This window comes from Lygodium microphyllum, chromosome 27 (assembly GCF_053477565.2).
Source record: "Lygodium microphyllum isolate KBCC chromosome 27, Lygodium_microphyllum_v1.1.10, whole genome shotgun sequence".
In the NCBI taxonomy this organism is placed as follows: domain Eukaryota; kingdom Viridiplantae; phylum Streptophyta; class Polypodiopsida; order Schizaeales; family Lygodiaceae; genus Lygodium; species Lygodium microphyllum.
Genome location: NC_141161.1, coordinates 92,532,780 through 92,558,974, shown reverse-complemented (window position 1 = coordinate 92,558,974; position 26,195 = coordinate 92,532,780). Strand labels below are relative to the sequence as shown.

At 40.9% G+C, this 26,195-nt stretch overlaps 2 protein-coding genes across 5 annotated transcripts in view; both read right to left on the bottom strand.

Annotated features, from left to right (window-relative positions):
* LOC148012605 (uncharacterized) overlaps positions 1–7,234 on the bottom strand; it is a 99,862-nt gene extending 92,628 nt beyond the window's left edge. For all 4 annotated transcript variants that reach the window (XM_087669552.1, XM_087669551.1, XM_087669554.1 and 1 more), the window contains exons 1-2: positions 5,652–7,234; positions 5,285–5,419 (exon numbers count right to left, since the gene is read on the bottom strand). In XM_087669552.1, the coding sequence (XP_087525678.1) occupies positions 5,285–5,419; positions 5,652–7,106 (1,590 nt within the window). In that variant the 5' untranslated portion in view covers positions 7,107–7,234. The remainder of the gene's footprint in view (positions 1–5,284; positions 5,420–5,651) is intronic.
* A 2,316-nt stretch (positions 7,235–9,550) lies between these two features.
* Positions 9,551–10,066, bottom strand: LOC148012604 (uncharacterized). The gene has a single exon (XM_087669175.1). It carries the CDS (start codon positions 10,064–10,066, stop codon positions 9,551–9,553), a length of 516 nt encoding a protein of 171 aa, XP_087525301.1.
* Positions 10,067–26,195: the final 16,129 nt, after the last annotated feature.

The following is a 26,195-nucleotide window of genomic DNA, read 5'->3' as shown; positions in this document are numbered from 1 at the left end:
TTAGTGTGTTCCTTGTTAATCAATAGTTCACAAATGTGCAATACTTATACACCAGCAATGTGTCTTGATGTGCATTGTGCAAAATCAGGCTTTCTAGCTTTCACACATGCTTAAATGCCTATACTTCAGAGTGTGACCCTTTATGGCATCAAATTCATCAATTAGTTTCCTGCTCTCTCTTGATTACTCCCGACCAGTTGAAACTGGGTTCTCTATGTGTCATGATAGATGGTCTATCAAGTGTCCAGCTATTAATGGTATTTTGAGAAGGCTACAGAAAGCATAAGTGCCAACTACTGTATTTTAGGGATGATGGACATCACCACATTATCATGGATGTATTACTTTGTGAGAGACACACTCACTCTCGTGTAGATTGCATCTATCACTCATAATTGTGTTTGTCACACCCGCAACTATTGCATGGAACTATTGCATGGGTTGCGCACATGTATTTGTAATTAGAATATCTTAAGCTTGATCTAATTAGGCTAAGGTTAATACATGCAATGATGATTGATGGCCTAGAGGCCACAAAGTGGGTAGGATGCTCAAGAGGAGGATGCAAACCCTAAACACAAAAAGAAAAAGGGGCACAATCCCTAATCCTAGTCTAATTCTTGGTTTATATAAGGGTGAGAGGTCTCAATTGTATTCACCCTTTTGGCACATCCATGCTGCGAAAGCTCTATCAGTGTGACTACTCAAGATTTCTATTCTATCTTTCCATTCTATCATCTTGCTTCCATTGTGTTGAGAGTGATTGAGAGATGTGTTGAGTGAGGGACTGAGGGAAGTTGAAGCTCTTCATCATCATCTTGCTTTTCTTGTCTTCTCTTCTAGGTCTTCGATTCGGTGGTATGCTTGGTTGTGGATGTGAAGGAATGATGGCATTGGATTGTGTTGATCATGGTTATGGAACCATCTTTGAGCCTTTGAGTCATCGAACGCAAGAAGGTAAGTTAGGCAAGTTCACTACAACTCGAGCTAGTCTTGTATTCTTGCTTTCTTGGGTTGGAGAGGAGGATACTTAGTTAGTTATAGTGGAATGTTGAGAGAAAAGGTCAGAGATTATCATCGAAGTGAGTTGCAACTTTTGAAACAATAGAAGTCTATCCAAAGTCCTGATTGTTGGTGTGTTTGGCTCAACACCAAGGAGTCATCTTGGGTCTCTAATCACAAATAGTGGCCAAAGGTCCAATCTTTCAGTCTCCCACAGACTACTAGGTTGAGATTCCTCCTTTCTCTAAGTAAAAATAATATTATGGTCTAATTTACGGGTTCTAGCCTGGCTATTGGTCAGTTGGAACCAAGTCCTAACAAGCCCCTGAAGGGTTAAAATCCAATCAGACAGGGTTTTGGACAATTAGTTCGAGTTCCAAACTTGGCTGTCTAAGTTGTGGGTTCAGATGTTGGAGTGGTCAGGGATGAGGGATACTTGTTCAAGTGGCCGAGTGGCTGTCGGAGGCCAAGTGGTTTTATCTCGTCTGAGTCAGATGTCCGAGTGGGTTACTTAAGTGGTTTGGATGTTCGAGCCATAGTCACGAATTGGTCATCCAAGGCTTGTGGTCACCGTCTGAGCGGCGCCTGAAATTTTTCCAAATGGTAAAAACGCTCTATTCAATGATTTAATGCCACTCTTTAATTCATCTAGGAGTCTAGACCAATAGAACAATCAAAAACTAGGATTCAAACATACCTGGAAGAGCTGGAAGCGTCAAGGATAAGGATCATTGGTGCAGTAGTCTATGAACCTATCACTCCATGTCTCTCTCTCACTAGCTCTCTCTCAATCTCCCTGAATGCAAATGAGCTCTCTCTGCCCCTTGCTTCACCTTTTATGTTCTCTCTTTCTCCCCTTATCCTCTATTTTCCTTCCTTGATATGCAAAATCTAATTCCTTGCTTCCCTATTTTCAATTATACAAAGAGTTATCTTTTCCTTATTTTTTCTTATTTTTCAAATCTTAGTGTCCCAAATCTGTTAGAAAATACACAACTCCTACTCTAACCAATGCACTAAAAGCTTCCTAAACTTGAACTTATCCATAAAAGAGATGGAATAGCCTATGACTCCCTTACTTCCTACTTATAAAAGAGATCGAATAGCCTATGATTCCCTTGCTTCCTAAACTTATCCATAAAAGAGATCGAATAGCCTATGACTCCCTTACTTCCTACTTATAATTAAGTGCCATTTTGAAGTTGAACTCTTACTTCATCGCTCGATTTTTAAGTATGCAAGCACTCAAAGCTTGAATCCCTTGTCCCAACAACGGAATCAAAATGGTGTAGCTTCTCGATCAACTACCAAGACCCATGGACCACTTATTGCTTCAAGCGTTTCAAGCCAAGTCCAATCACTACCTCTCACATAGTTGTGTGGACTCTCATATCTACAAGTGTAGTGAGCTTACCTCCATGCTTGATCAAGTTGCCCCCTCCCACAAGCACTCTGGTAGCTCCACAATCCAAGATGCGACCTCAAGTAAGCTTGATCCTCAAGCTCTATAGCTGTGCGTGAGACAAGAGAAGATAAGAATAAGATGGAGAGCTTCTCCACCATAGTCCCTTACTCTCACACACTTACTCCCTCACACTCCCTCTCTAAAAGCACAAGCTCAAGAAAGTAAGAACAAGAAGAAGGAGAAGAAGACAAGAGCTAGTTTTGACCACACACAAGAATGATCTTATTCATTCACTATTTTGCCTTTTTATACATGACCTCCTCCTCTTTTGGGTGCCCATCTCGAGGAAGTTACTATATGTATATCCTCTACATCACATGTGTTCAAGGCCTATTTATAAATATCCTTATCTGTGATTTTTTCTTGCATAAAACATAACCCTTTTCTATCCAATCTGTGAATAACTCTTTTATATTACACCCTTTTGTATGTAAAAAATGTATAAAAATGGTATTTTAAAAATACCTTATTTTGAACCCACGTGATGCACACATATATTGATGAGTAAATTACCCGATCTTTTTTTTACATGACCGGCCATTTTAGCCTAGACTCTTTCCTTATTCCTTCCTATTCTCACCATTTCTTCACCTATGCCCGTCTACATTAGAGAGAGAAGCAAAAGAGCGGAGAGAGGGGTGAGAAGAAGAGGAGAGAGAATAAAATGAGAGAGAGAAGAAGAAGAAAAAGAGAGAGAATTATAGAGAGATAGTAAAAAAAATAAAAGAGAGGGAAAGAGAGAAAATAAAAAAATAAAGAGAGAATGAAGAAAGAGAGAGAGAGAAGAAGAAGAAAGAAAAGGAAAAAAAGAAGAGGAAGAGAGAAGGAAAAGAGAGGAGAGAGGGGGGAGAAGAGAAGAGGAGAGAAAAAAAGGAGAGAGAGAGAGAAAAAGAAAATAAACTAAAATAAAATGTGAAGAGAGAGAGGGGGCAAGGGACAAAAGAAGAAGAAAAAGAAGAGAGAGAGAGAGAGAGAGAGGAGGGGAACAAAAAGAGAGAATTATAGAGGGAGGAAAGATCAAATTTAAAAGAGAGAGAGAGAGAGAGAGAGAGAGAGAGAGAGAGAGAGAGAATAGGAAAGGAAAAAAGAGGAGAGAGAGAGAGAAAGGGAAGGAAAAGAGAGGAGAGGGGGAGAAGAAAAGGGGGGGAGAGAAGAAAAGCGAGGAAAGAAGAAAAGGAGTGAGAGAAGAAGAAGAAAAGAGAGAGATAAAATTTAAAAGAGAGAGAGAGAGGGAGAAAATAAAAAAATAAAGAGAGAATAAAGAGAGAAAGAGAAGAAGAAGAACAAAAAAAGAAAAAAGGAGGAGAGGGAGAGAGAAGAAAAAGAGAGGAGAGAGGGGGGAGAATAAAAGGGGAGAGAGAGAGAGAAGAAAAGTAGGGAGATAGGGGAGAGAGAAAGAGAGAGATGAAAAGCAGGGAGAGGGAGAGAGAACAAGGAGATGAGAAAATAAACTAAAATAAAAAAGGTAGAGAGAGAACATAGAGAGAGAGAGAATTATAAAGAAAGGAAAGACCAAATTTAAAAGAGAGAGAATAAAAAATGAAAAAAGAGGAAAGAAAGAGAGAAAGAGAATAAAAAAAGAGGAGAGGGGGGAGAAGAAGAGAGAGAGAGAGAGAGAAGAAAAGGAGAGATAGAGAGAATTATAGAGAGAGGAAAAAAATTAAAACAGAGAGAGAAACGAAAAAATTTAAAGAGAATGAAGAGAGAGAGAGAGAGAGAAGAATGAAAAAAAGAAAAAGGAGGAGATGAAGAGAGAAGGAATCTCTCCTCCCTCTCTCCTCACTCTCTCTCTCTCTCTCTCTCTCTCTCTCTCTCTTCTCCCCCTCTTAGTTATATTGAACTTTTTAAGTTAAACTTTCCTCCCTTTTTCTCCTCTTTTAATTAAATATTTTTAAAATCCTTCTCAAAAAATTCTTTTTATTTTAATTAAATATATTTAAAAATACAATTTTAATTTAAAAAATTTGAGATAGTTTTTCCTATACTTTGAGGGAGGGAGGGAGGGAAGAAGGGAGAGAGAAGAATAATGAGAGAGAGAGAGAGAGAGAGAGAGAAGAAGAAGAAGAAGATGATGATGATGATGATGATGAAAAAAGAGAAGAGGGAGAGAGAAGGAAAAGAGAGGAGAGAGGGGGGAGAAGAAAAGGAGAGAGAGAGAGAATTTTATGTTTGATGAGAGAGAGAGAGAGAATAAGGAGATGAGAGAAAATAAACTAAAATTAAAGGCAAAGAGAGATAGAGAGAGAAAAAAAGTTAAATATAGGGAAATGGGGGAGAGAGGGAGAAAGAAAGAGAAAATTAGAAACAAAGGGGGAAAAGAGGGGAGCGAAAGAGGAGAAATGGATTATCGAGTGAAGTTGCTTTGCAATAGCAACTTTGCTTGCTACTTCGTGCTAGGGAAGCTTCGAAGCGGCCTAGTGTTCATAGAAGTATATATATAGACATATTAATAAAAGGATGTGATTTATAGGATTTGAGAAAACACTTCTAGATTTCCAAAGAGAATAGATTTGTTTTACTAAATGTGAAACTCACACATCATGAATCTTATAGTTAGAGCTTAAGTACATATGGCACATAGGGCTAATGGATAGTGAAGCCCTAAGGTTAAGGGTGCGTGTGAGAACTTTTTCTCCATGAATAGAATTAATCATTCTTTTTTTCTCTGTGTACTTGCACTGAAAGATCCAAACTTGCTAGTTTAACAAAAAAAAAGTTAGATGGATTTGGAGAAAGAGATCATTCCTTCTATTGATGTTAGAAAATGATCATGTATCATACTTGAGAAAATTTCTTGATCAAGATCAATAGACATACCTCATTTTGCATTTTCCATGAAGTTTTGTTGAGATCGTTTGCTGGGGGAGGGGGTGAGTGCTTAGAAGGTCTTGGCATGTTGTAACCCCCAATGTTTGTTTGAGCAAGCGGCATATTTGGACTATGTTCCACATCCTTTGACCAAAACGATTGATCATCATCATCAGTGCACATTATATTCAAACATCATGACTCTCAAAAGCAATCGAAAGAGGAAGTTCATCCACATTAATAAGCTCTGCACAAGTAAAATAGTAGTAGGATAAGAGATCCTTATACAACCAAAGGACTCGGGAGATCCTTGAACAGTGCTTTCGGCAGTTTTTTGTTAGACTCTGACTGAATAATTAAGGTCGGTGGAGTTCACCTTCTCCTCGGTCGTCCGTATTAGAGTGAAGAAGCTATCTGGTCTTGTTTTGACGAGATGCTTGTAGAAGTCGATGATTTGGTTCTTGATCACCTCAGATTCACTGTTAGTGCGTGCAACGGAGTCCCAAAGGCACCGGTGCTTCCGGACAAGGGGCAGCAATTGGTTCTTGTAATTGGTGGATGTGGAGAAGGTAACGCATTGTCGAGAGAAGGTCTCAACTGGGGTGTCGACGTGCTTACTCCAGCCGCCCAGGACACCATTCTCGCACTGGACATGCAGAATGCCACCGAGGACCAAGAGCGAGTAGGTCATGAAGATGGTCGGGGTGGCCTTGCACTCCCTCATTCCAGCTGGAAGCATCACTCCAGCCACAAGCGGGGCAGCCATTCCCGCCGTGAGGACTGTCGAGGCCACGGCAACGCCTAGTGCCGCAGCGGCGACGAGATTGGGAATCAGGCGTCTCATCACGTAGTGACCGCTCTCCTGGACGAAGAAGCAGCTCCACAAAGCGGATTCGAGATTCCTAGGCACCTGCCATATCCGGCAAAGCCCGTGGTGAATCTTGATGAAGAGTGCGATAATGGTGCTCTGATGGGCTGCGGGAATGGCGGCCAGGAAGAAACCCGAGAGGATGGACGACCGCTTAAGCTTGACGATGAGCTCCGCGGACTGTGCCAGCTTGGACTCCATGTCGATGGCCTGCGCGGCCGCCCACGTGAACTTCTGTTGCTCCTGCAGGAGCTCCTGGGTCTCCTGGTTGAGCCTCCTCAAACCCTTCAGGTCCAGGATCCCTTCTTCCACGTCGTTGCCGACGCGGACCAGGTGATCCTCGAGGAAAGCCGCTTTCGAGGAGTTCCCCACTAACTTCAGCAGCGACTGTTTACTGGACTTTTTCAGGTCGGCCTTGGCGTCCTTGTGGGTCATGACCAGCAGCATGGGGATGTCGTATCCGCTGATGAGCTTCATGAGACCGCCGTCCTCCGCTACTCGGTTGTCGGTGGATTGCACGACGTACCAGACGAGGTGGACTCTCTCGACAAAGCTGGTCGATTTCGTACCGCGCTGGCGCATTTCCAGGAAGTCTTTGATGTCGTGTAGGCGTGATGCTCCTCGGTTGTCCATGCCGTTGGTGTCGTGGAAGGTGATCGGTACGTCCGGGTGCTTCCACTCCCTCCACACGTCCTGCACGCCGGCACGGCCGTCATGTCTGGCTGCCGGCGCCGTAAGGCTAGAGGATAAACTAGAACGATCAGATGTGATCGGTAATTCCTGGTGCATCTTCCTCATGGCGCCCTCCTCCATCATCAATCGGATGAGAGTGGACTTTCCGCAGCCTGACTTCCCAACCACCAGAATTCGCACATTCTGAAACAGATTCTCCTGCATGTCCTCCAGCAGATTTGGATCCCGCAGAATCCGAGCCAAGTGCGCCTGCTGTAATCCGGTTGCCATGCCCTCCAGGCTCCAACCCCAACAGTTCGCTCTAACGTGCTCTCTCTCTTTGTGGTGAGTCGTGACTGACCAGTGCACTAATTCTACTGCGGCGACTCTCACGCCATGGACTCATTAGACTCTTTTCTTTTTTTGGTATGTTTTTTGTGGTTTCTTTTTTAAAAAATTGTGGTTAGCGGGGAGCAGGGTGGCGGGCCTGGGTTTCGCAAATTATTGAAGGCTTGAAAGTTGACGTGCATTTAATAGCTCGCTAGACGTCATGACAGGCTAGTTGAGTCCTGGCCCCGGGTTGGAGTGAGCCAGCTGCTCTCCCGACTCCCGAGTCCCTCCGCCTACGCACGACAATTTAGGAGAAATTGTTTCACTTCGATGCTTGTTGAAGTCGACGAGATGCTCGATCAGAAATCATTCACAGGTCTTTTATCTTTCACAATTTGCCTCTATCCCCTAAAAGGAATCACCGTCCTCTTCCTCCGGCTGGCGAGTTCACAAGGAGGGGCACCAACCACAATTCTTATCTAAATTAAAACAATATATTTTCTCTTCCAAAGTACATAATGGTGCTTTAAAGGACAAATTAGGTTGGTTTCATGAAGCTATTCTCTTATGTTGTAATTTTTATGTGTTTGGATTAAGCTTGGAGAACTCATGCTTGGTATTGTTGATGTGTGATGATGATAGAAAGGAGATGAAGAGAGGAATTCTTGTATCTTATGTTTTATGTTTGGTCTTTGAGTCTTGAAAATGCGGTGCTGCACTAATTGGGGAAGCGAAGAGTTATTTTGACTAGTGTTAGAATCCAAAATTGTGAAAACAAGCATCTCGGACCCCTTTGTTGCATACCATTCTCTCAAGGTTGAGATTTGATAAGCACACTGGTTTCTTGACAAAACTTGATCCTTGTGTTCAGAATTTTCTTCCAAAAGTTGCAAGTTGCTCTAACTAAAAGTAATATTGAAAGAATTTTGTCTTGAATCTAAGATTGTTTATCCTACATACTCAATTGTGGAAAATGATTTTTTCAAAGAGTACCTTACCCTGAGCTATTAGAGACAACCACTACAACAGAAACGACGCATAGATGCGCATGTTAGACACGCAAAGTCGGGCGCGTCTATCATAGCGTCTATAAGTGCGTGAAAACGTGCGTGTAAATAGATGCGAATTTTGCGTCTATATATCCGTGCAAATAGACGTTAATATAGATGCGCCAGTAAACACACAATTATATAACCACCTAAAATTAGCAATTCACATAATTAAAAAACCAAAGTTAATAATTATTTAACCACCTGAAATTGATTCTTGAGCATGCACATGTGCACATGATAAAAACCATAGAATTAAGAAAACACATTGAATCATTGAATTAAAAAAATAGAGTTAATAATTACTTTTTCATTGCTCTCTAATGAATGACAGTTTCTCTAGTTGACAAGCCTGATATAAGTAATTAGCGGCAAGCGACACAAACCTTACAATTAGTAGCAAGCATTGCAATATGTATCTCGTAATTTCTCTACGTACTTGAAGATGATAAAAGATACTTCCTTTTTATTATGGAAAATTCGATTTAGCTTTAAAATTGACTATTGATTCTTGAGTATGCACGTGTGCGCATGATAAAAATCATAGAGTTAGGAATACACATTAAATCAATAAGCAAATTAAGTATGTTACAGTGAATGATCCATCTCATCTTCAATGAGATCAGCCCTTGCTAAACTATCTACTTATAGGTCTATGTTACCAAGAGGTAACAAAACAAATAAGTCTATCCCACTATCATTTTCTCTCTTTCTCTCATCGCTCTCTCTTTTTCTCTCTCCTCTCTCTCTCTCATTTCCTTTTCTCTCTCCTCTCCCTCTCATTCCTCTCCCTCCCTCTCTCTTTTTCTCTCTCCTCTCTCTCTCATTCCTCTCTCTCCCTTGCCCTCTCTCATTCATTTTTCTCTCTCCTCTCTCTCTCTCTCATTCATTTTTCTCTCTCCTCTCCCTCTCTTATTTCCTTTTCTCTCTCCTCTCCCTCTCATTCCTCTCCTTCCCTCTCTCTTTTTTCTCTCTCCTCTCTCTCTCATTCCTCTCCCTTCCTTGCCCTCTCTCATTCCTTTTTCTCTCTCCTCTCTCTCATTCATTTTTCTCTCTCCTCTCCCTCTCTCATTGGCATGGGAGGTTGGAATACACAAGGCTTACAATGCAAAGTCAGAACACTACAGGGTAGAGGAGTCTGTAAAAAGACAGCTATCAATCAGGTGACACTTTTTGGGTACTGGCATGGGCTAACAATATAAGCAACTTGGACCAAGACCATTTCACAACTGAGCTATTGCCTTATTAATGTTAAGTATCACTTTATTGGCTCCTTTATCCTAAATATACTAAAGAAATCTGGACAAGCGGACTAGCATTAGGTCCAAGGATAATTATTGAAATGTAGATCATTCATTAGTTTTGAAGCCACAATAAGGTCGCATCTAACGCTGTAGCATCAACCTCAGATTTTTGCAAATCCTCACCCTCCAGCAAATCAATAGTGGCTCTGCCCACATCAACCACAACAAACTTTTCTCCTTCTCTGATGGATAGGAATCTAGCATTTTGGAGACAATGCAAAGATGCAGCCTCTGGCTCCAGAACTACTCTTAATAGATGAGGGCTAGCATCCTCTGAGCATGTTCTACTTGACACTCCCTTGACCATACCAGCTTCCTGAGCACATTTCCTCATCTTTTGCTTGGCAGCTTCTACCCATATTGCTGGCGCGGAAAGACACCATTGAATATCCTTCATCATCAATTGCCCACCATGCCTGTCCCTCAGGTAATGCAGGATAAATTGTGATACTTTCTTGAGGTAGTCGACGATGAGAGACTCAATTGAAAGGCCTTGAGGAAGAGCCTTCGATTTGGATTGACCTTTGTAAGGAGCTTGTTCTGCTAGATATAACTTGAAACCACTCATGAAAGTACTTCCGCAAGGAAGCGATTGTGTGCATGCAACAATCGTCTTGATGGCAATCTGGTTTGTGTTTTGCAGTAGGGCACAGAGGAGGCCTCATGCTGCAGGGGCCAGTCGCGGTTGATGTCGTGCACAGATGTGGATGTCATGCAGGGGCCATACTCTCTCTTGCTCTATTTGCCTATTATGTTTAACATCTTATCTCTTTTTCTCTCTCCTCTCATTCTCTCTTTTTTTTCTCTCTCCTCTTTCTCTCTCATTTCCTTTGGCTCTCTTCCTCTCCTTCTCTTATTTCTTCTCCCTCCCTCTCTCTCTCTCTCATTTCTCTATTATGTTTTCTTCTCTCCCCCTCTCCCTCTCCCTCTCCCCCTCTCATTCCGCATCTATTTTCGCATCTATTTTCGTGTCTATACTCGCGTCTACCTGAACAATAGACGCGCATATACACGCAAAAATAGATGCACACGTCAAAATTCAAATCATACTTAAATCATTTCTTTTCAAACTGCAACTTTCCTTTCCTACATTTTTTGCGGTTCTGAAGCTTGAGTTTAGCCGACATGCAGTCTCTTCATGCCTCACCTCCTCATGACTCACCTCTTCTTTCATTTCAAACACACAAGAAGGAAAAAAGAAAAGCCAAGGAGAGGAAGAAAGAGAGAACAAGAGAGAGGAGAACAAGAAGAAGCAGTAAGCAAGCATCAAGGGAGGGTAACTTACCAAGGAGAGGAAGAAGGAGAAGGAAGAAGCGCCACCACCCGCCACACCAAACACCCAAGGTGACTCTCTCTCTCTCTCTCTCTCTCTCTCTCTCTCTCTCTCTCTCTCTCTCTCTCTCTCTCTCTCTTTGTTTCTGTCTTCCTCTCTCTGCTCTGTCTGTGTATTTAGGATTTGTGATTCCATTATGTATTGCATTTTGTAAATCATCAATGGCGGTCGTCGGCCTAAAATCAGCCGACCGAGCGCGTCTGATAGCGCGTCTACATCTCAGTGTAGACGCAGATATAGATGCGAGAAATGTTTCTCTGAGGGCGCATCTTAGAGCACGTGTGCTGGCGTGTGTGCTCTGCAGTATACACGCAATGATACATGCACTGCACAGAAGGTTGACCTGCAGTCTACACGCGATTATACACGTGCATTGACCTAGAATGTGCATCTGACAGCGCATCTCTGATGCATCTTAGATGCGTAGATAGACACGCTGACAGAAGGTTCACTCTGGAGTGCGTCTGAGGGCGCGTCTAACCTGCAATTTAGACGCGGGGATACATGTGCCAGGTCTCCCAGTTTTGATAGTAAACAATATATTTTTGCAATGATGAATGTGACCAATCCCATGTTTGTGTTTATCAGTTTTCTTGTTTAAGAGAAGCATAAGCACTTAAGTGTTATACTCAATGTCTAAAGAAAGCTATTTGAAAATGTAGGTAATATATGATTTTTTGTATGTAAATAAATTTGTCTTTTTCTTGTGTTTTTTTGCAGATGTCGTATCCTGGTTCATCTAGCAATGACCCAGATGTGGATCGCATGAATGATACATTGGCCTCCTTTGACAGGGGGGTTAATGCATTTTTTGGAGGTTTTCCTAGTAGGGAAGACTTCATGGGAGAGATGACCAGACACCTTGGCCGCTCTCCCACAGCGGATGAGGTGTTCAGTGTCATGTCTAGGACGCCTCTGACATCTTTGCCTGGCACTACTTCTCAGACTCCACATATAGGTACTCCACATGCAGGTACTCCATATGCAGGTACTCCACGTGATCCACGTGCATCGGCTGAAGCACAAGTATCTGCAGAAGCACATGCATCTGCAAAAGCTGGTGTGTCTAGCGAGGCAGAGGATAGTCAACAGAGAGGGAGGAGCGAGAGTGGAGGGGGAGGACGAGGCTTGTGTGGGGGTTGCCTAGGAGGTGGAGAGCGATCACCCTCACCAGTAGATCACGTAGAGGAGGTTGTACGCCAGTACTATAGAGTTACAGATGCTGGTGGCATCTTTCATGATGATGAGGGAAGGGATGTAATGGTGTACATGAGGAGCATCGTTCATGCAACGTATAAAGATTGTTTCATTGCCTTCAAAAATCAGAAAAGCGGCTTGTGGCAAGAGGTGTTGAGGACAGTCCATAGGAGGTACCCAAATCTTGAGGGTCAGCGATTCTCGAATGATTGGGGATGCACAAAAGTGAGGGATATGCTTCACAACAAAAGATCCCACCTCATGACACGGGCGAGGGACTCACTAAGGAGGCTGGAGGAGGGGCGTGGAGTCTATAGCCAACCCCTTATATGCCACCACATAGAGTGGAAGAAAGCCAAGAAGAAAGCAGCAAAGAAAGTGAAGAGTCGCCAGCACGTAGAGGCACGACGAATCCAAATAGAAACCATGGGATCGTCGCATTACGGATCGGGCGGCAGAGAATCATGGGAGGCAGAGTTTGTAAGTATATTTTGATTTCTAGTTTTTTTAAATTTATATTTCTTTCAATTCTTTATATATTTTATTCTAATATATTGTGACTCATAATTGTTTGTATATATCTAAATGTTTTGTAGACTACCATCGTTGGTAGGACACCTACTCCTAGAGAGGTAGGTTACCATCGAGGCCATAACCGCATAGCGACATGGCTTCACTTCTATCAGGAGGGTCTCATCACTAAGGACCAATACAATCGGGCCATGAGGATTCTACAGCCAGAGGAGGTATGTTTTTCTTACTTTCCTATTAAAAGTATAGCTAATTATAACTTTTTCTCCACCTTGTCTATGTAAGCAACCCTAATCTTTTGTGTGTGTAGGCAAACCCGGATGTGGAGCATAGCGAGGAGGGGGATAGCAACGCTAGTAGCTATGGTGGTACTAGCGAAGATATTTCCTCTTCAGATTCGTAGAGGAGCACCATACCTCCTCATGAGGGCTTCTTTTCTTGTATATGTATGATATCTCTTTGAGCCTACTACTTGTGGCCACGCTTTAGGTCGCAAGCACTTAAACTTCCCTTGTAAATGCTTTTGATATATAATGAATACATGGACTTTTATTTTCAATTCTTGTGCCCGTAAGATACATTGTCTTTTTCCCAAATGCACAATTTGATGTATGGGAGGGAGAAAAAAAAACCAGAGAGCATGGGACATGCTCTCTGGTTTTTTTTTCCAGTTCTGTTTTGCGCGTCTATCCGCGCGTCTATATTGCAGATAATTCGCATTTATACGCGCGTCTATAATGCAGACTATATGCACTTGTACACGCGCTTCATAATTCAAATTTTAAAAAAGAAATTAAATATCTTTTTTTTTAATGACATTTTTTATTTTCCGTTCGCGTCTATCAGTGCTTGTAAAAGCGCATCTACCAGCGTGTCTATATGCACATGTATATGTGCGTCTATTGCGCGTCTAAATTCATTGATACATGCGATTATAGACGCGAAATCGTAGACGCGCAAATAGACGGGCGGATAGACGCGCCCGTAAGAATTTCTCTATATTCAAAAATCGTGTCTAAATGTGTATTTATGAGGTCTTTTTGTTGTAGTGAACCTTCCTTTCAAGAAATTTCATTGTGAAGTAAAATATGTCAAGAAAAAAATTATGTTGATAATCATGTCTCTTGGTCAATGTCTTTTTAACTCTAACAATGCTCCTTGTCTTCTTTCATCAGGTTATGAGTGGGTTGTTTTTTCCTTCACCACTTTCATGGCAATGCCCCCCTTCATGAGAAGAGGCTTGTAATCTTGCCAATGATACTTTGGCAGCCTTTTCTTATTGGCAATCTTCTGTAGAGACAGTGCCCTAATCCTTGACCTTGAGAAAAACCCATTACAATCCTAAACTTCGCTCTCTTTAGCTTTGTTTGAGAAGATGCATCTATCTTCAAACTAGAAGATTGCAATTATCACGCTTCCTTTAATTCATTTTAGTTGGTTGCACTAACATAAGACACTCTACTATTGCTTTAACATTTAGTCCCAATTGACTTGGAGCTTCTAGTACATAGTAAAGCATCACAATTACACCCACATCCAACTCTAAAGATCCGGCCACCTCCCAACTACTATTGGAAGCTGTCATCTAGACCATGTTGCTACCTAGAAAGACCTGAATGTGTTCTTGGGAGGTCACTTGCTATCCCCTTCTTTCTTGGTGCTTTACGACCCTCACTCTTGCTTTAACATTATAGTCCCAATCAACTTGGAGCTTCTAGTCCATAATAAAGCATCACAATCACATCCACAGCTAACTCTAAAGATCCACCCACCTCCCAACTACTATTGAAAGTTGTTATTTAGTCTACCTTGTTACCTAGAAAGAGTTGAATTTGTTGATGGGATGTCATGTGGTATCCCTTCTTTCTTAGTGCTTAAAGACCCTCACTCATTCTTTAACATTATAGTCCCAATTGACTTGCAGCTTCTAGTCCATACTAAAGCATTACAATTACAACCACATTGCCAACTCTAAAGATCCAATACTATTGGAAGCTATCATGTAGCCTACCTTGCTACCTAGAAAGAGTAGAATGTGTTGTTGGGAGGTCAATTATTGTCCCCTTTTTTCTTAGTGCTTTAAGACCCTCACACTAAGGTTAAAAGCTCCACTGACTCTCTCTGGCATGCTATTAATAATGCATCTAACTCTTGCAATTAAATCTAACTATAGAGCAGAACACTAATCCTCTCGCAAACCATCCTTTCGTTATGACCTTCCTTGTTAGATCGTGAGGTTTCCCTCTTTCAATATGCTTTCTTCCCTCCCCCCTTTCTTTTAAGCAATATGCATGTAGCTACCTCGTCTATAGCAGATAGCTTATTCTTAAGAAATTTGCATTGCTAGTCTTCATCATACAATAGGGAAAAATTGAAAGAAAATAGAACTTGAATAGATTGCACGAGAGAAGAGATTTGAGAAAAAATATACACTATACAAGATTGAATACTATTTCCCTCATGCATGAGTGAGCACCTCCCTCATGCGTATATTTATGAAATTGAATTAAGCTTTTATGCTCAAAATACATTAGATATATTTTTGTGTTCTTACTTTTTCTCTTTTTTCAGGACTTACTTTTGGGAAAATCAATCTAAGACACCATATTCTAAATAGCCTTATATCCAAAAATAATATTTTAACCCTTTTAACAAATACATCCAAAATAAATCAATTGCATATGTGAGTATACAAAGTCCTTGCAATTATGAGTGCCTACAAAAAATGTAATATTTTTATGTTATGTAGCGTATAATTCCCAATAATAATTCCACACTATGAAGCATATAATTTTCACTTCCCAAAAATAAGCATAACTCTGTCTAATAATAGTCTTACCATAGCACAATATCCTTCTATGTATCTTCCAGGCATAATGGGACCAATATCACACATGCATCTCGTGCGATAACTTGCAGATCATGAGGAAAATAGGCAAAATCTACCATAAATGAAATACAATCATCTTATTCTCATAATGCCTTCTAGTAAAATACTGTGATAAATATCATTTCATAACATTTCCTAGGGGTTTAAAAGTAATTGTCCCTAGTTGATAACACAAAGAAAAATGCAAGGGTGGCCAATCTCATACTAATGTTGCCTCATGTAAAAAAATGTGCACCTTCTTATGGAATAAGGTTCTATGGATTTTTACACAAAATAGTTCCTCATGTGATAAATCTATGCCCATGGGATATTTAATGTGATTGTGAGTTATAGGCATTGATCAGATTGTCATAGGTTAGAGTTAATGCTGATTTTTGAATTTATTAAGATTCTTCTACTATATGGTTTCTATACTTGACTGGATTTCTATCATATTGATTTCTAGTCCTAGTAGTGGTTTGCTCATGGTCAAAAATTACTTCACGGACTAAAATTTTGGTATTTTCCTCAAACAAAGGAGGGTCATCTACAACATGAGTAATTGGAGGTGTTTGCATAAATGGTTTCAACAAAGTAAGCTGGAAAGAATTATGAATTTGTGAGTGCGGAGGAATGCCCAATCCAAATACATTCATATTAATATTGTGAGCAATACAGAATGGGCTTTAATACCTTGGTAGTAGATTAATTTTTGAATACATTTGAATGGATTTTACCTCCTCTTCTCAATTCTCCACCATATTAAATCTTCTTGTTAGCTTGGGTGGCATACCTCAATTGCAATTGCCTAAACTTTTCAATAACTTCCTCTAAACTATTTCTATGGTTAGTACTGACCAAAGTATCAACACTAGCTAAAACATTAGTTGTAATGGTGGTCATAGGGATAGGCAATTTCTTTTTATAGACTACCTCATAAGGTGCTTTATCAATATGAGAATGTGGGATGTTGTTGTAGGTAAACTGGAGGACATACAAGTATTGATACCAATTATTAGGTTTTGTCCATAGTGTGGGATCCAGGAAGGTTAATAATAGTACTATTAGTTGCTTTAGTTTGACAATTACTCTCAGGGTGAAAATTTGATGTGAAATCCATCTTAAAGCCTAGAATTTTAAATAAAGATACCGAAAAATAATTACAAGATCAGCCACCATCACGATCGACAAGTATAATTTTAGAAATTGTGATGAGAAAATATAGTGATCATGAAAGTTCTAGCAGTAGCTTGAGAGATAGATGAGGTATTTTTATGACAAAACAAAATAAGCTAGTTGATAGAATATATCCACAATTTTCTAAATCATATCATGGTGTGCAAACCTTATTATAGAACTGTGTCCACCCATGAAAAAATCATAGATAGCTCTATTTCCATGGGATGTTAAGTTGCTTAGTTGTGTGTGATGTTGTCACTCTTTGCAAGTAGAAAATCAAGATGCCAAGTGTGTGCATGTACTGCGAGTGATGTAACAAAACCTAAGAAGAATGATCTATGGAAAGCAATGGATCATGAGTGTTATAATGATTAAAGAGACAATGCATATCTATCAAGAGATACACCAAGTGACAATGCTAAATATCCATGAGTAGGTTAAACTCAAGTCTATGTTCAAGTGGTGCAGGGCTTCCAAACAAAAAAAACAACTAAAATAGTGTGTTTTGTAAAACTCGACAATTGTGAGATCATTTTTGTAATTCTATCCACGATGGCTTGTAGATCAGGCCTATTTCAATTGATTTGAGTACCTTGAGGACTATATTTTGGGTTCATATGTGAAAGTTAGAGCATAATTAAGTTATAGAAAATTCAAGACAAGATCCCACTCGCCAAGGCTTTGATATAGGGTTCTTGCTCATGAATGATTACATGATGCTTCAAAAAGACTTGATCATTAGAGCTAATAATAGGGGCTTAGTTTTGATCACTCCCCAGTGACATTATGCTCGGATAATGTAGAGGGCTTAGCAAAGTTTGACCACTCCTAAGCCATGGAAATGCTTGGATGAAGTGGAGGGCTAATATCTAGGATATTTTCTTACGAAATTCGTGATTTGGATTCCAGGCTTTTTGACATACAAAAATTTGTGATTTGGGTTCCAAGCTTTCGACATGGATTGTAATCCAGGTTTTTCATTATGTTGTGCTTGATATTCAAAGCATCTCTTCTTGTGCAATTAATTGTACCACTCTTCCTCCTCTTTCTTGAATCTTCTGGTAGAGAGCGTGCATCTTAGTAGCTTATGTGTGCCATTTCCTTCTAACAACGTTGTGGAAAGACTAGTATTCGGATGTAGCCAGCCAGTTTGACTTTATTAATACAACTCCAGTCAAAACCCACGGACACGAGCCGCTCTAGTCCGTCTCTCGATCAAAGAAGATAAGACGATCGATCTTCAAGGGCCGTGGCCCGCCGTCCGTAATTGAAAGAGAGTGGTTACTGGTCGTGACTCGGTCCCCGGGGCCAGCAAGTTGGCCAGCAAGTTGCAACTCCTTGCCCAACCTTTATTGACTCGGTCCCGACTCCCCGGGGCCAGCAAGTTGCAACTCATTGACTGCTAGACAAAAAGGCTCCCAGGGGCCAGCTACTCGTTGTGACTTGGACGGAGTTTTGTTGGAGTTAACAATGTACAAAAGTGTTTCTATGTAGTCCTTGACCCCTAAAGTTGTGAGAGACGGCTTTCAAGTTACATGGTATGGAAAAGAAAACTAAGGTGAAGCATTGACCTTGAATTGATAAAACATTCACCTACCTATTATTAACGAATAGCAATTCTTATCATGGACACTATATCTCACTTTCTCACGAATAAAGGATATTAGTACGCTAGCTTAGATGACTCTTTGATCCATCTCTCCTCAATAGCCTTCATGAGGGTCGGGTCCATTGCCACATGAATGTTTGCGTGGATAGGGAATTGCCAACTCCACTTCTTACCATGTAGCTCCAATTATCTACAAATGGGGAGACTCTAAATATGCCTAATTATAATTCATTGAGAGTCGACATTAAATTTGATCATGTTCAAAAACCCATCGACAGTACGAGAATTGACGGCGAATGCCACTTAGGGTCTATAAGGATGACTACAAAATTGATCCGTATATACTCCATGGAGGATCGAAGAAGAGTATGTCAAGGAGGTGGAGGAGGTCATGTTAATGCAATGATTATAGGCTCTTTAGGTAAATAAGATTGATAAAGTGGAAGATGTGGTGGCCTGTATGTGAGATTCAGCTTTATTCAATAATATTTCTATGGAATCATATCCTACTGCATAACATAGATCGGAGTGAGCTCACCAAGCACCTCCATTTTTAGAGGTATTTGGTGACACTAGAAGCAAGAGGTGGTGTTAGAGACACGACGAAAAATGCTCGAGGGGTTCACTATATATATATATTCTCTATAAAACGTGCGTTCATGGCCTATCTATAAATATCGCAATCTGTGAATTTTTCTTGAATAAAACACAACCCTTTTCTATTGAATCTGTAAGTAACCCCTTTATATGACACCCTTCTGTATGTAAAAAATGTATAAAAATGGTGTTTAAAAAACCCCATATTTTGAACTCACATTATATATACATATATTCATGAGTAACCCCCCCGAGGAAAAATGACGAAGAGTCGCTTAGGCGAGGCCTATTTTTTCTCATATTAATTCTTAGTGCACGTCACCTAAGTAACATTTAAAGTGTCGTATAAGCGACACGTTGTTACATCGCAATGAAGTCGCTTAAGTGATGCGTAATTGCAACGTGTTAAGTGACATTTGCAATATGGATGTCATTGATTAAGCAATGCTTTGTATATTTTAATTTCTTCGCAAGCTGGGTCAATTCCCAACCCACAAGAGAGAGCGAGCGTGTGAGAGAGAGAGAGAGAGAGAGAGAGAGAGAGAGAGAGAGAGATCGGCCTGCCCTCTTTCCCCTCCCCCACACACACACATTGAGAGAGAGGGAGAGAGAGAGAGAGAGAGAGAGAGATCGCCCTGCCCTCTTTCACCTCCCCCACATACACACATTGAGAGAGAGAGAGAGAGAGAGAGAGAGAGAGAGAGAGAGAGAGAGAGAGAGAGAGAGAGAGAGAGAGAGAGATCTTCTTGCTCCGGCCCACCCTGCATTCAACGAGCATCACCCCAAATACGTCGCACCGGTGAGCACCTCAGAGACATTCCAGGTAAGCGTCTTCTCACAAGAACATTGGAATAACGCCTCAACTACCATGGGTGCTAAGTCACAACAAAATCATGATTTTTAAAAACAAAATCCCCTCTCCATCAATAGCTTATAGACCAATGGTAGCTAAGACAGCCAATATGGTGGATGGCTTGGATGATGATGAGAGCTACTTTCCTAGTAGCAAATGCACATTTGGAACCCTTCTATCTTGTGGATGCCATCCAAATCACTTAGCATTACTTGAATCTGCATTCCCTCCTTTATCCTACCCTAGAGCCTGATACCAATAGTTGTATGTTTCCAAGGGTATAGAAATCTTGATTCTGGACTCAAGCTATGGCTATAAATGAATCGGATATAGTAAACATACTAAGACAAAAAAATGAATTTGAAGCACATATGAAAAATGTGACTAGGGTCATGAAGGATGCAATTTCCACAGTCTATCTTAGTTTAAAAGATGCTAAGCCAGTGAAGATCAATACTCACCTGCAACCTGAGTTTCAAGAGCAGCTCATTGCCTTCATGACGAAATTTCTGAATGTATTTGCATGGGATTGGACCCTAGATTCTATCAGCACCAAATTCTACTTAAACTAGATGCTATTCTAGTTTGCATAGATAGGTATTGCATGAATTTGCACATGGCCAAATTGGATAAGGAGATCGATTCCTTCTTGTACCAAAAATAGATATATCCTCCATGCAATGGATTATTGTACTAAGTGGATAGAAGCTTGGGCACTCTCAAACAATTTAGCCCATGCAATAGCTACGTTCTTAATCAAGCATATCTTCAACTACTATGGTTTCTCAGTGGAATTAGTAAGTGATCATTGTAGTCACTTTATCAATAAGGTCATTAAGCATATAACTACCTTCTTCATGGTCATTCATAAGAAATCCTCTCCTTTTTACTACCTACAAGTAAATGGACTTAGCCAAATAATCCAACAAGACCCTATGCAAAAACCTTACCAAGCTGGTGGAGCAACACAAAAAAGATTGGGATACAAAGCTCCCAGCAGCATTATGGGCTTACCGCACATCCTTTAAGGTGACAATTGGCCTTACCCCCCTTACAAGCTTGCTTTTGGCATTTAGGCAATCACTCCTCTAGAGTTGATTGTTCCCAATCTATGGATTGCTATGGAAGATCACCCTCTTTCATAAGAGTCCCTCCCATTCTGGTTTGAGAGACTAGTAGAGCTAGATGAAGACCGATATACAAGGATTGTCTACTCAAAAATACAAGGCATAAGCTAAATAACCATGGCTACAATAGAAATGCAAAAATGTAGCTAATCATGTGTATGTCAAACCATGTGTGTGACCATCTGTGTGTAGAACCTTCATCTCTTCCTATCTGCTCCGTATATAGCCTTTTTGCCCATGGTGGCTTGAAGTCCTTCTGCTACTATCCTTAGCTACACCATTTCTTTTCATTACTATACCACTGCTGTCATCTTTAATTGACACTTAGCTACCAATTTGCACCATTCTACACCTTGTTGACACGAGACATGCATGATGGACTCAAACCCATAGGAGATTATTCTTCAATGGCTCCTACATCTTCTAGAGTGGGTGTATCCTTAGGCACTATTAGTTGTGGTAATGCTAGGGTTAGGGGTGGAGCTAGAACTAGTAGATTTTAAGGAAGAGGCATAAGCGAAGGAGGAGTCCAAGTCTAGGCTATGCGAGGATGTGGAGGTACCAATTGTAGGGGTGGAAGAACCGGATTGTAGTTCTTCAAATGGTGCTGTTGGAGCTAGAGATCCATGTAGTTCAAATGTGGGGGCTAGGAGATGTGGTGGAATAAGAGCTCCATAGCCAAAGTTTCCAAGTAGTAGGCACCCAACCAAATGGCTGGCTGAAGCTGATTTTGCTCCACACTTACCAGCATGAGCTACTACTTGAGATGTTTAATGTGGTTAGTTTGGCTGGTAACATTGTCCTTGAGAGAGTGAATGAGTACCCAACTGAATAGCTGGTTGAAGCTGATTTTGCTCCACACCTACTAGCATGAGTTGCTGCTTGAGATGTTCAATGTGATTAGTTTGGCTAGTAACATTTTCCTTGAGAGAGTGAATGTGCATGACACACTTAGAAGATAGTGCCTTCGCTTGCATCAGCTTGCCTTTGAGTTGCTTACAGGGCCATAAGATTAACCTCTTTAGCTTCTTTTTTGGGACATCTAGTAGAGTGAGCCGTGTTTGACAATTCCTGTACTTGAGAGGTACCTTATCATGTATTCCTATATACATTTGTATGGATATTTGTGGATATCCATAGTTTTTCTCTATAGAAATAGGCATTAGTCGATTAGAACTCAAAATTTATACTAAAATTTTCATTTTTAGGTGATTATTATGATTTTGGGGGCTCCAAAATGACCTTTCTTTTTGCTTGATTTGTTTGAGGACCCATATTTTTAGCCTAAAAATAAAAAATTCACCTAAAAGAAAAACATTGGGTGGGCCCCTACAATATCATGTGGGGAAGAAGGGGAAGGGTTGCTAGAATCAGTGATGGAAATAGAGTGAGAGGGACCCACTATGGCAATAGGGGGAAAAAGGAAAGTGAAATGCTGGCCCCATATGATCCTTAAGGATTTCACATTCAAAGGGCTGGTTGCCACTCACTTGCACTCCACACATGGTCTTTTTAGAAAGACTCATATCAAGCTATGGTTGGAGTGTTGGGCAAGAAGAACATAAAAGAGACCTTCCAAGAAAAAATTGAGTATCTCCTATTTTGATTTATGCTCGGCCATTATGTTGCCAAGGTGATACTTGTTTTTATGGTAGGCCCAAAGATAACTTCCATGTATGGGCCGAGAAGTAGAGAAGATAGATGTGCATGCTAGACATGACAATTGGAATAACACGTAACATATATCTAGCATGCACATCTCGTGACACCATGTGAATCATGTCTTGGAGGCTCTCACGATAAATAATAGCCACCCCACCTGACCCCCTAGTTCCTCTTGGTCTACGAGGTTGAGGTCTATAGATGCTCTCCCATTTTTATCCCACAACATCCAGTAATCTAGAATTTATACATTGATGTGTCTTTGTATACATAATCATGTCTATCCCATGAAAAGTATCCTCAAAATAACCTGCATCAAGTCATCCATAATGCATGTCTCGTCTGCACCCATTTTAGCACAAAGTGTTTTTGCATCCTTGTGGGGGTTTCCTTTTTTAGCCCATCCCACCACACGTACATGCAATGCATGGAGTTTCCTCTTTGCTTCCTCCTCTAGTGTTGCGTTCATAATTTCTACTTTGTTCTGAGGCATCCCTTTGTTTCTTTTGACTATCTCAATCCATTATGCACTTTTGTTCATTGTTTGCTGATGAACATTTTCTACTTTCTTTTGAGCTCCCTCTACCACATTCACCCATGTGTACATGTCTGTTTTTAAACTTTCCACCTCTTTCTTTAATTCTGGTGCATCTAGCATTGTGCATCTAGCATTGTGCATCCATCATTGACTTGTATGTCCCTAATTCATTCTTACATGACTCTAACCGCCTTTTTAGTTTAGCAATCTCCATGTCCTTGGCTGCTATGCATGCATTTGTGTCAACTTTCAATGCATCCATATTTGCTTTCCAAGCGTCCCTTTCCATGTTCAAGTTATCTATCATATCCGTTTGCAAGTGAGCCTTGATTTCTTTATATTTTTCATCGTCCCAACTATTAGAGCAGGATTTCCCATTTGTTTCTATAGCAGCATTTAGTTATTTCCTGAAAGTTTCCTGCAATTTTTCATACATATCTTTTTGCTTTGTATCCATGTCATTCATGACTTTTTGTTGCATGTTGCCACACACCCTCATGCACGCTTTCAGGTTTGCATCCATTTTAGCATTCAATTCCTTTCCCCATGTTTTGTGCATTGCATTCATGTCACTTGATACCTTGTCAATCATTGGCATACATATTGTTGTAATCTCAGTTCTTATGAGGGATTTCATGTCATCCAAACCATTTGTTGCAATCAGCCTTTGCATCTTTGTCCATCGCTTGGTGCTTGTGGGAGTGGCATTTTCATGGGCTCTCCTTCTGTTTTGTCTATAGTAGAACTTTTCGTCCTTAGTGGGTGTCTTATACTACCCTTTTGATGTAGTGCCTCCTATCATTAGCCCAATTGGTTGTGTGCCAATTTTGGTCTCATATCCATTGGTTTCTTTATTAGTAGTCTTTGCCATCTCGTAGTCCAAGGCATCCACTCAGTGTGCTTGCATTTGTACCTTACATAGCCCCATGTTGACCCTGCACAGAGACACACACACACACACACACACACACACACACACACACACACACACACACACACACACACACACACACACACACACACACACAAATACATATCCACCTAAAAGTGAGTTGACAAATTATTGTCATATCCACCTGAAAGTGAACATGAATACCTGGAATAAGATTGTGTCGTCATTGCCACATGACATGTTACTTTTTTTTTGCTGCTTATATTGACATATTACTTTTTTTGTTTTTACAAATAGGTCATCTACATATATGGCTTCTTCCAACAACGGTCTAGTGATCACTTTGAGGACTATCTTGCGGCGGGCAAGCGGCATCCCCAGAGAGTACATAGTAGAGGATTGGCTAGATTATGAGTTCCTCCTCGATGCGAAGCTGGAGGCAATGATAGTTCATCTCCAACACATTTTGAGGCCAGCTCGCCTTTGCCCTGATGAGGGCTCTTCTAGTGTTTTATATTTTATATAGTATTTTTAGGGGCAAAATTCTAACTTGTTGATGCTACGAGGACTCCCCTTCCAGACACAACATGAACTCCCCTTCTAGACACTACCCAGCCACCACTGGATGATGGGGTTGTGACTCAGCACGGGATTGAGACATAGTTATATAACTTGCCCCTCTGTTTTAGGTTAGCATGATATCCTATGAACCTATGACTAATTATCTTGTGTTTTTTCTTACTTGTAGTGAGCCTCCACGACGGCAACGCTGGACCTCTGCCACCACATCTACATCTGCAACAATGGCTTCTAGGGAGCACTTGCACTCCCAAGTGTCTGACACCCTGCTAGAGAGCTCTACAGCACATCAGCCACCATTCAGGACTTGCACTGAAGAGTTAGGGGTCACTTGCAACATTGATGTTGAGGGATGGGTGGTACCTATCAGAGGTGGCGCATGTCTTTTCCATCGACACATCGGATCGATGTGCTGGAGACCTACATGCTTAGAGTGCATGTTCTATGGGCGTATATATCTTTGACTTGCTTTAATGATTTGCAACATATCAGGAGGTTGGTTTAATTCTTTTTTGTTGCAATGCAGGGATCAGTTAGAGATCCACAAAAGGTTTTTCCTCAATCACCTAGAGCACGAGTTTGATACCGAATGGAGCCATAAGAGGGTGTTGCGCGACATGGCTTGACTGCTGAGACTTCGATGAGATAATGCATGGTTAGTAACTCCAACTAGAGAGAGAGAGAGAGAGAGAGAGAGAGAGAGAGAGAGAGAGAGAGAGAGAGAGAGAGAGAGAGAGAGAGAGAGAGAGAGGGGGGGAGAGAGGGAGAGAGAGGGGGGAGAAAGATGAAATCTTCAAAACCTATTCAAACAAACAAGATCGAGTCTGTGGGGAATCGAACCCCAACTCTAGCCATAGATGGATATCATCCACAAGACTCCCCACCCAACCCACCCATTGTTAGTAAGTTTCAAAGAGAGAAATGAATGAATGAATATGATCAATGGAAAAATGTGTTAGGTCTTACCAATAGGGTCCCTTGATACGAATTTGATTTTCTTGCAATCATTAAGAAAGTGGTCAGAATACCTTGGCTTTTACGACTCAAGCGTGGTTTGGAAAGAGATCAATGATCAAGTCAATCTCTTCATTTTCTTGCATTGTCTCTTGAAGATCCTCGTTCGTGAGTTGTACGTAAAGAGCGAGAGTGGGGGGTGAAGATATCTATGGTTTAGGGTCTATAGGAGACTCAAAGTCCACAACTCAAACTCAAGATCCTCCGTCTCATCATCTGTTGCATCATTGTTACTCAATTCCTCTTCCTGGTGCACTTCTTGTACTAATGTTGTGAGTGAATGGGGCTCTTTAGAAGTTGAGTCATCCTCTTGTAGACTCTCTTGGTCTGCCTCCCCACAGGTGGTGTCAAACACCCATCGTCCTCGAGGATCGATAGGCACAACTTGCCTCCATGGACTATGAGAATCTGGGGCAGCATAGAAGAAAGCTTGCTCACAGTGTGCCAGTAATATGTATGGTTCCTGTGTTGTCCATAATGGCTTTGAAGAGTCAACTGACCAAAACACAGAGGGCTCTTATGTCATTGTGGCTCCAGCCCCTTTGTACTCAACTGGGAGCTAGTCAACCTTCAACATAACCTATTAACATACAAGATTTGCAAAATTTTAGAAGGAAGTCTAAAGCAAAGATTGTCAATGTACTATTGTTGTCAGAAATTACCCTCTTGGAAACATTGTAGCTGAGCTCATAAATATCGGCTATGGCTCCCACATAG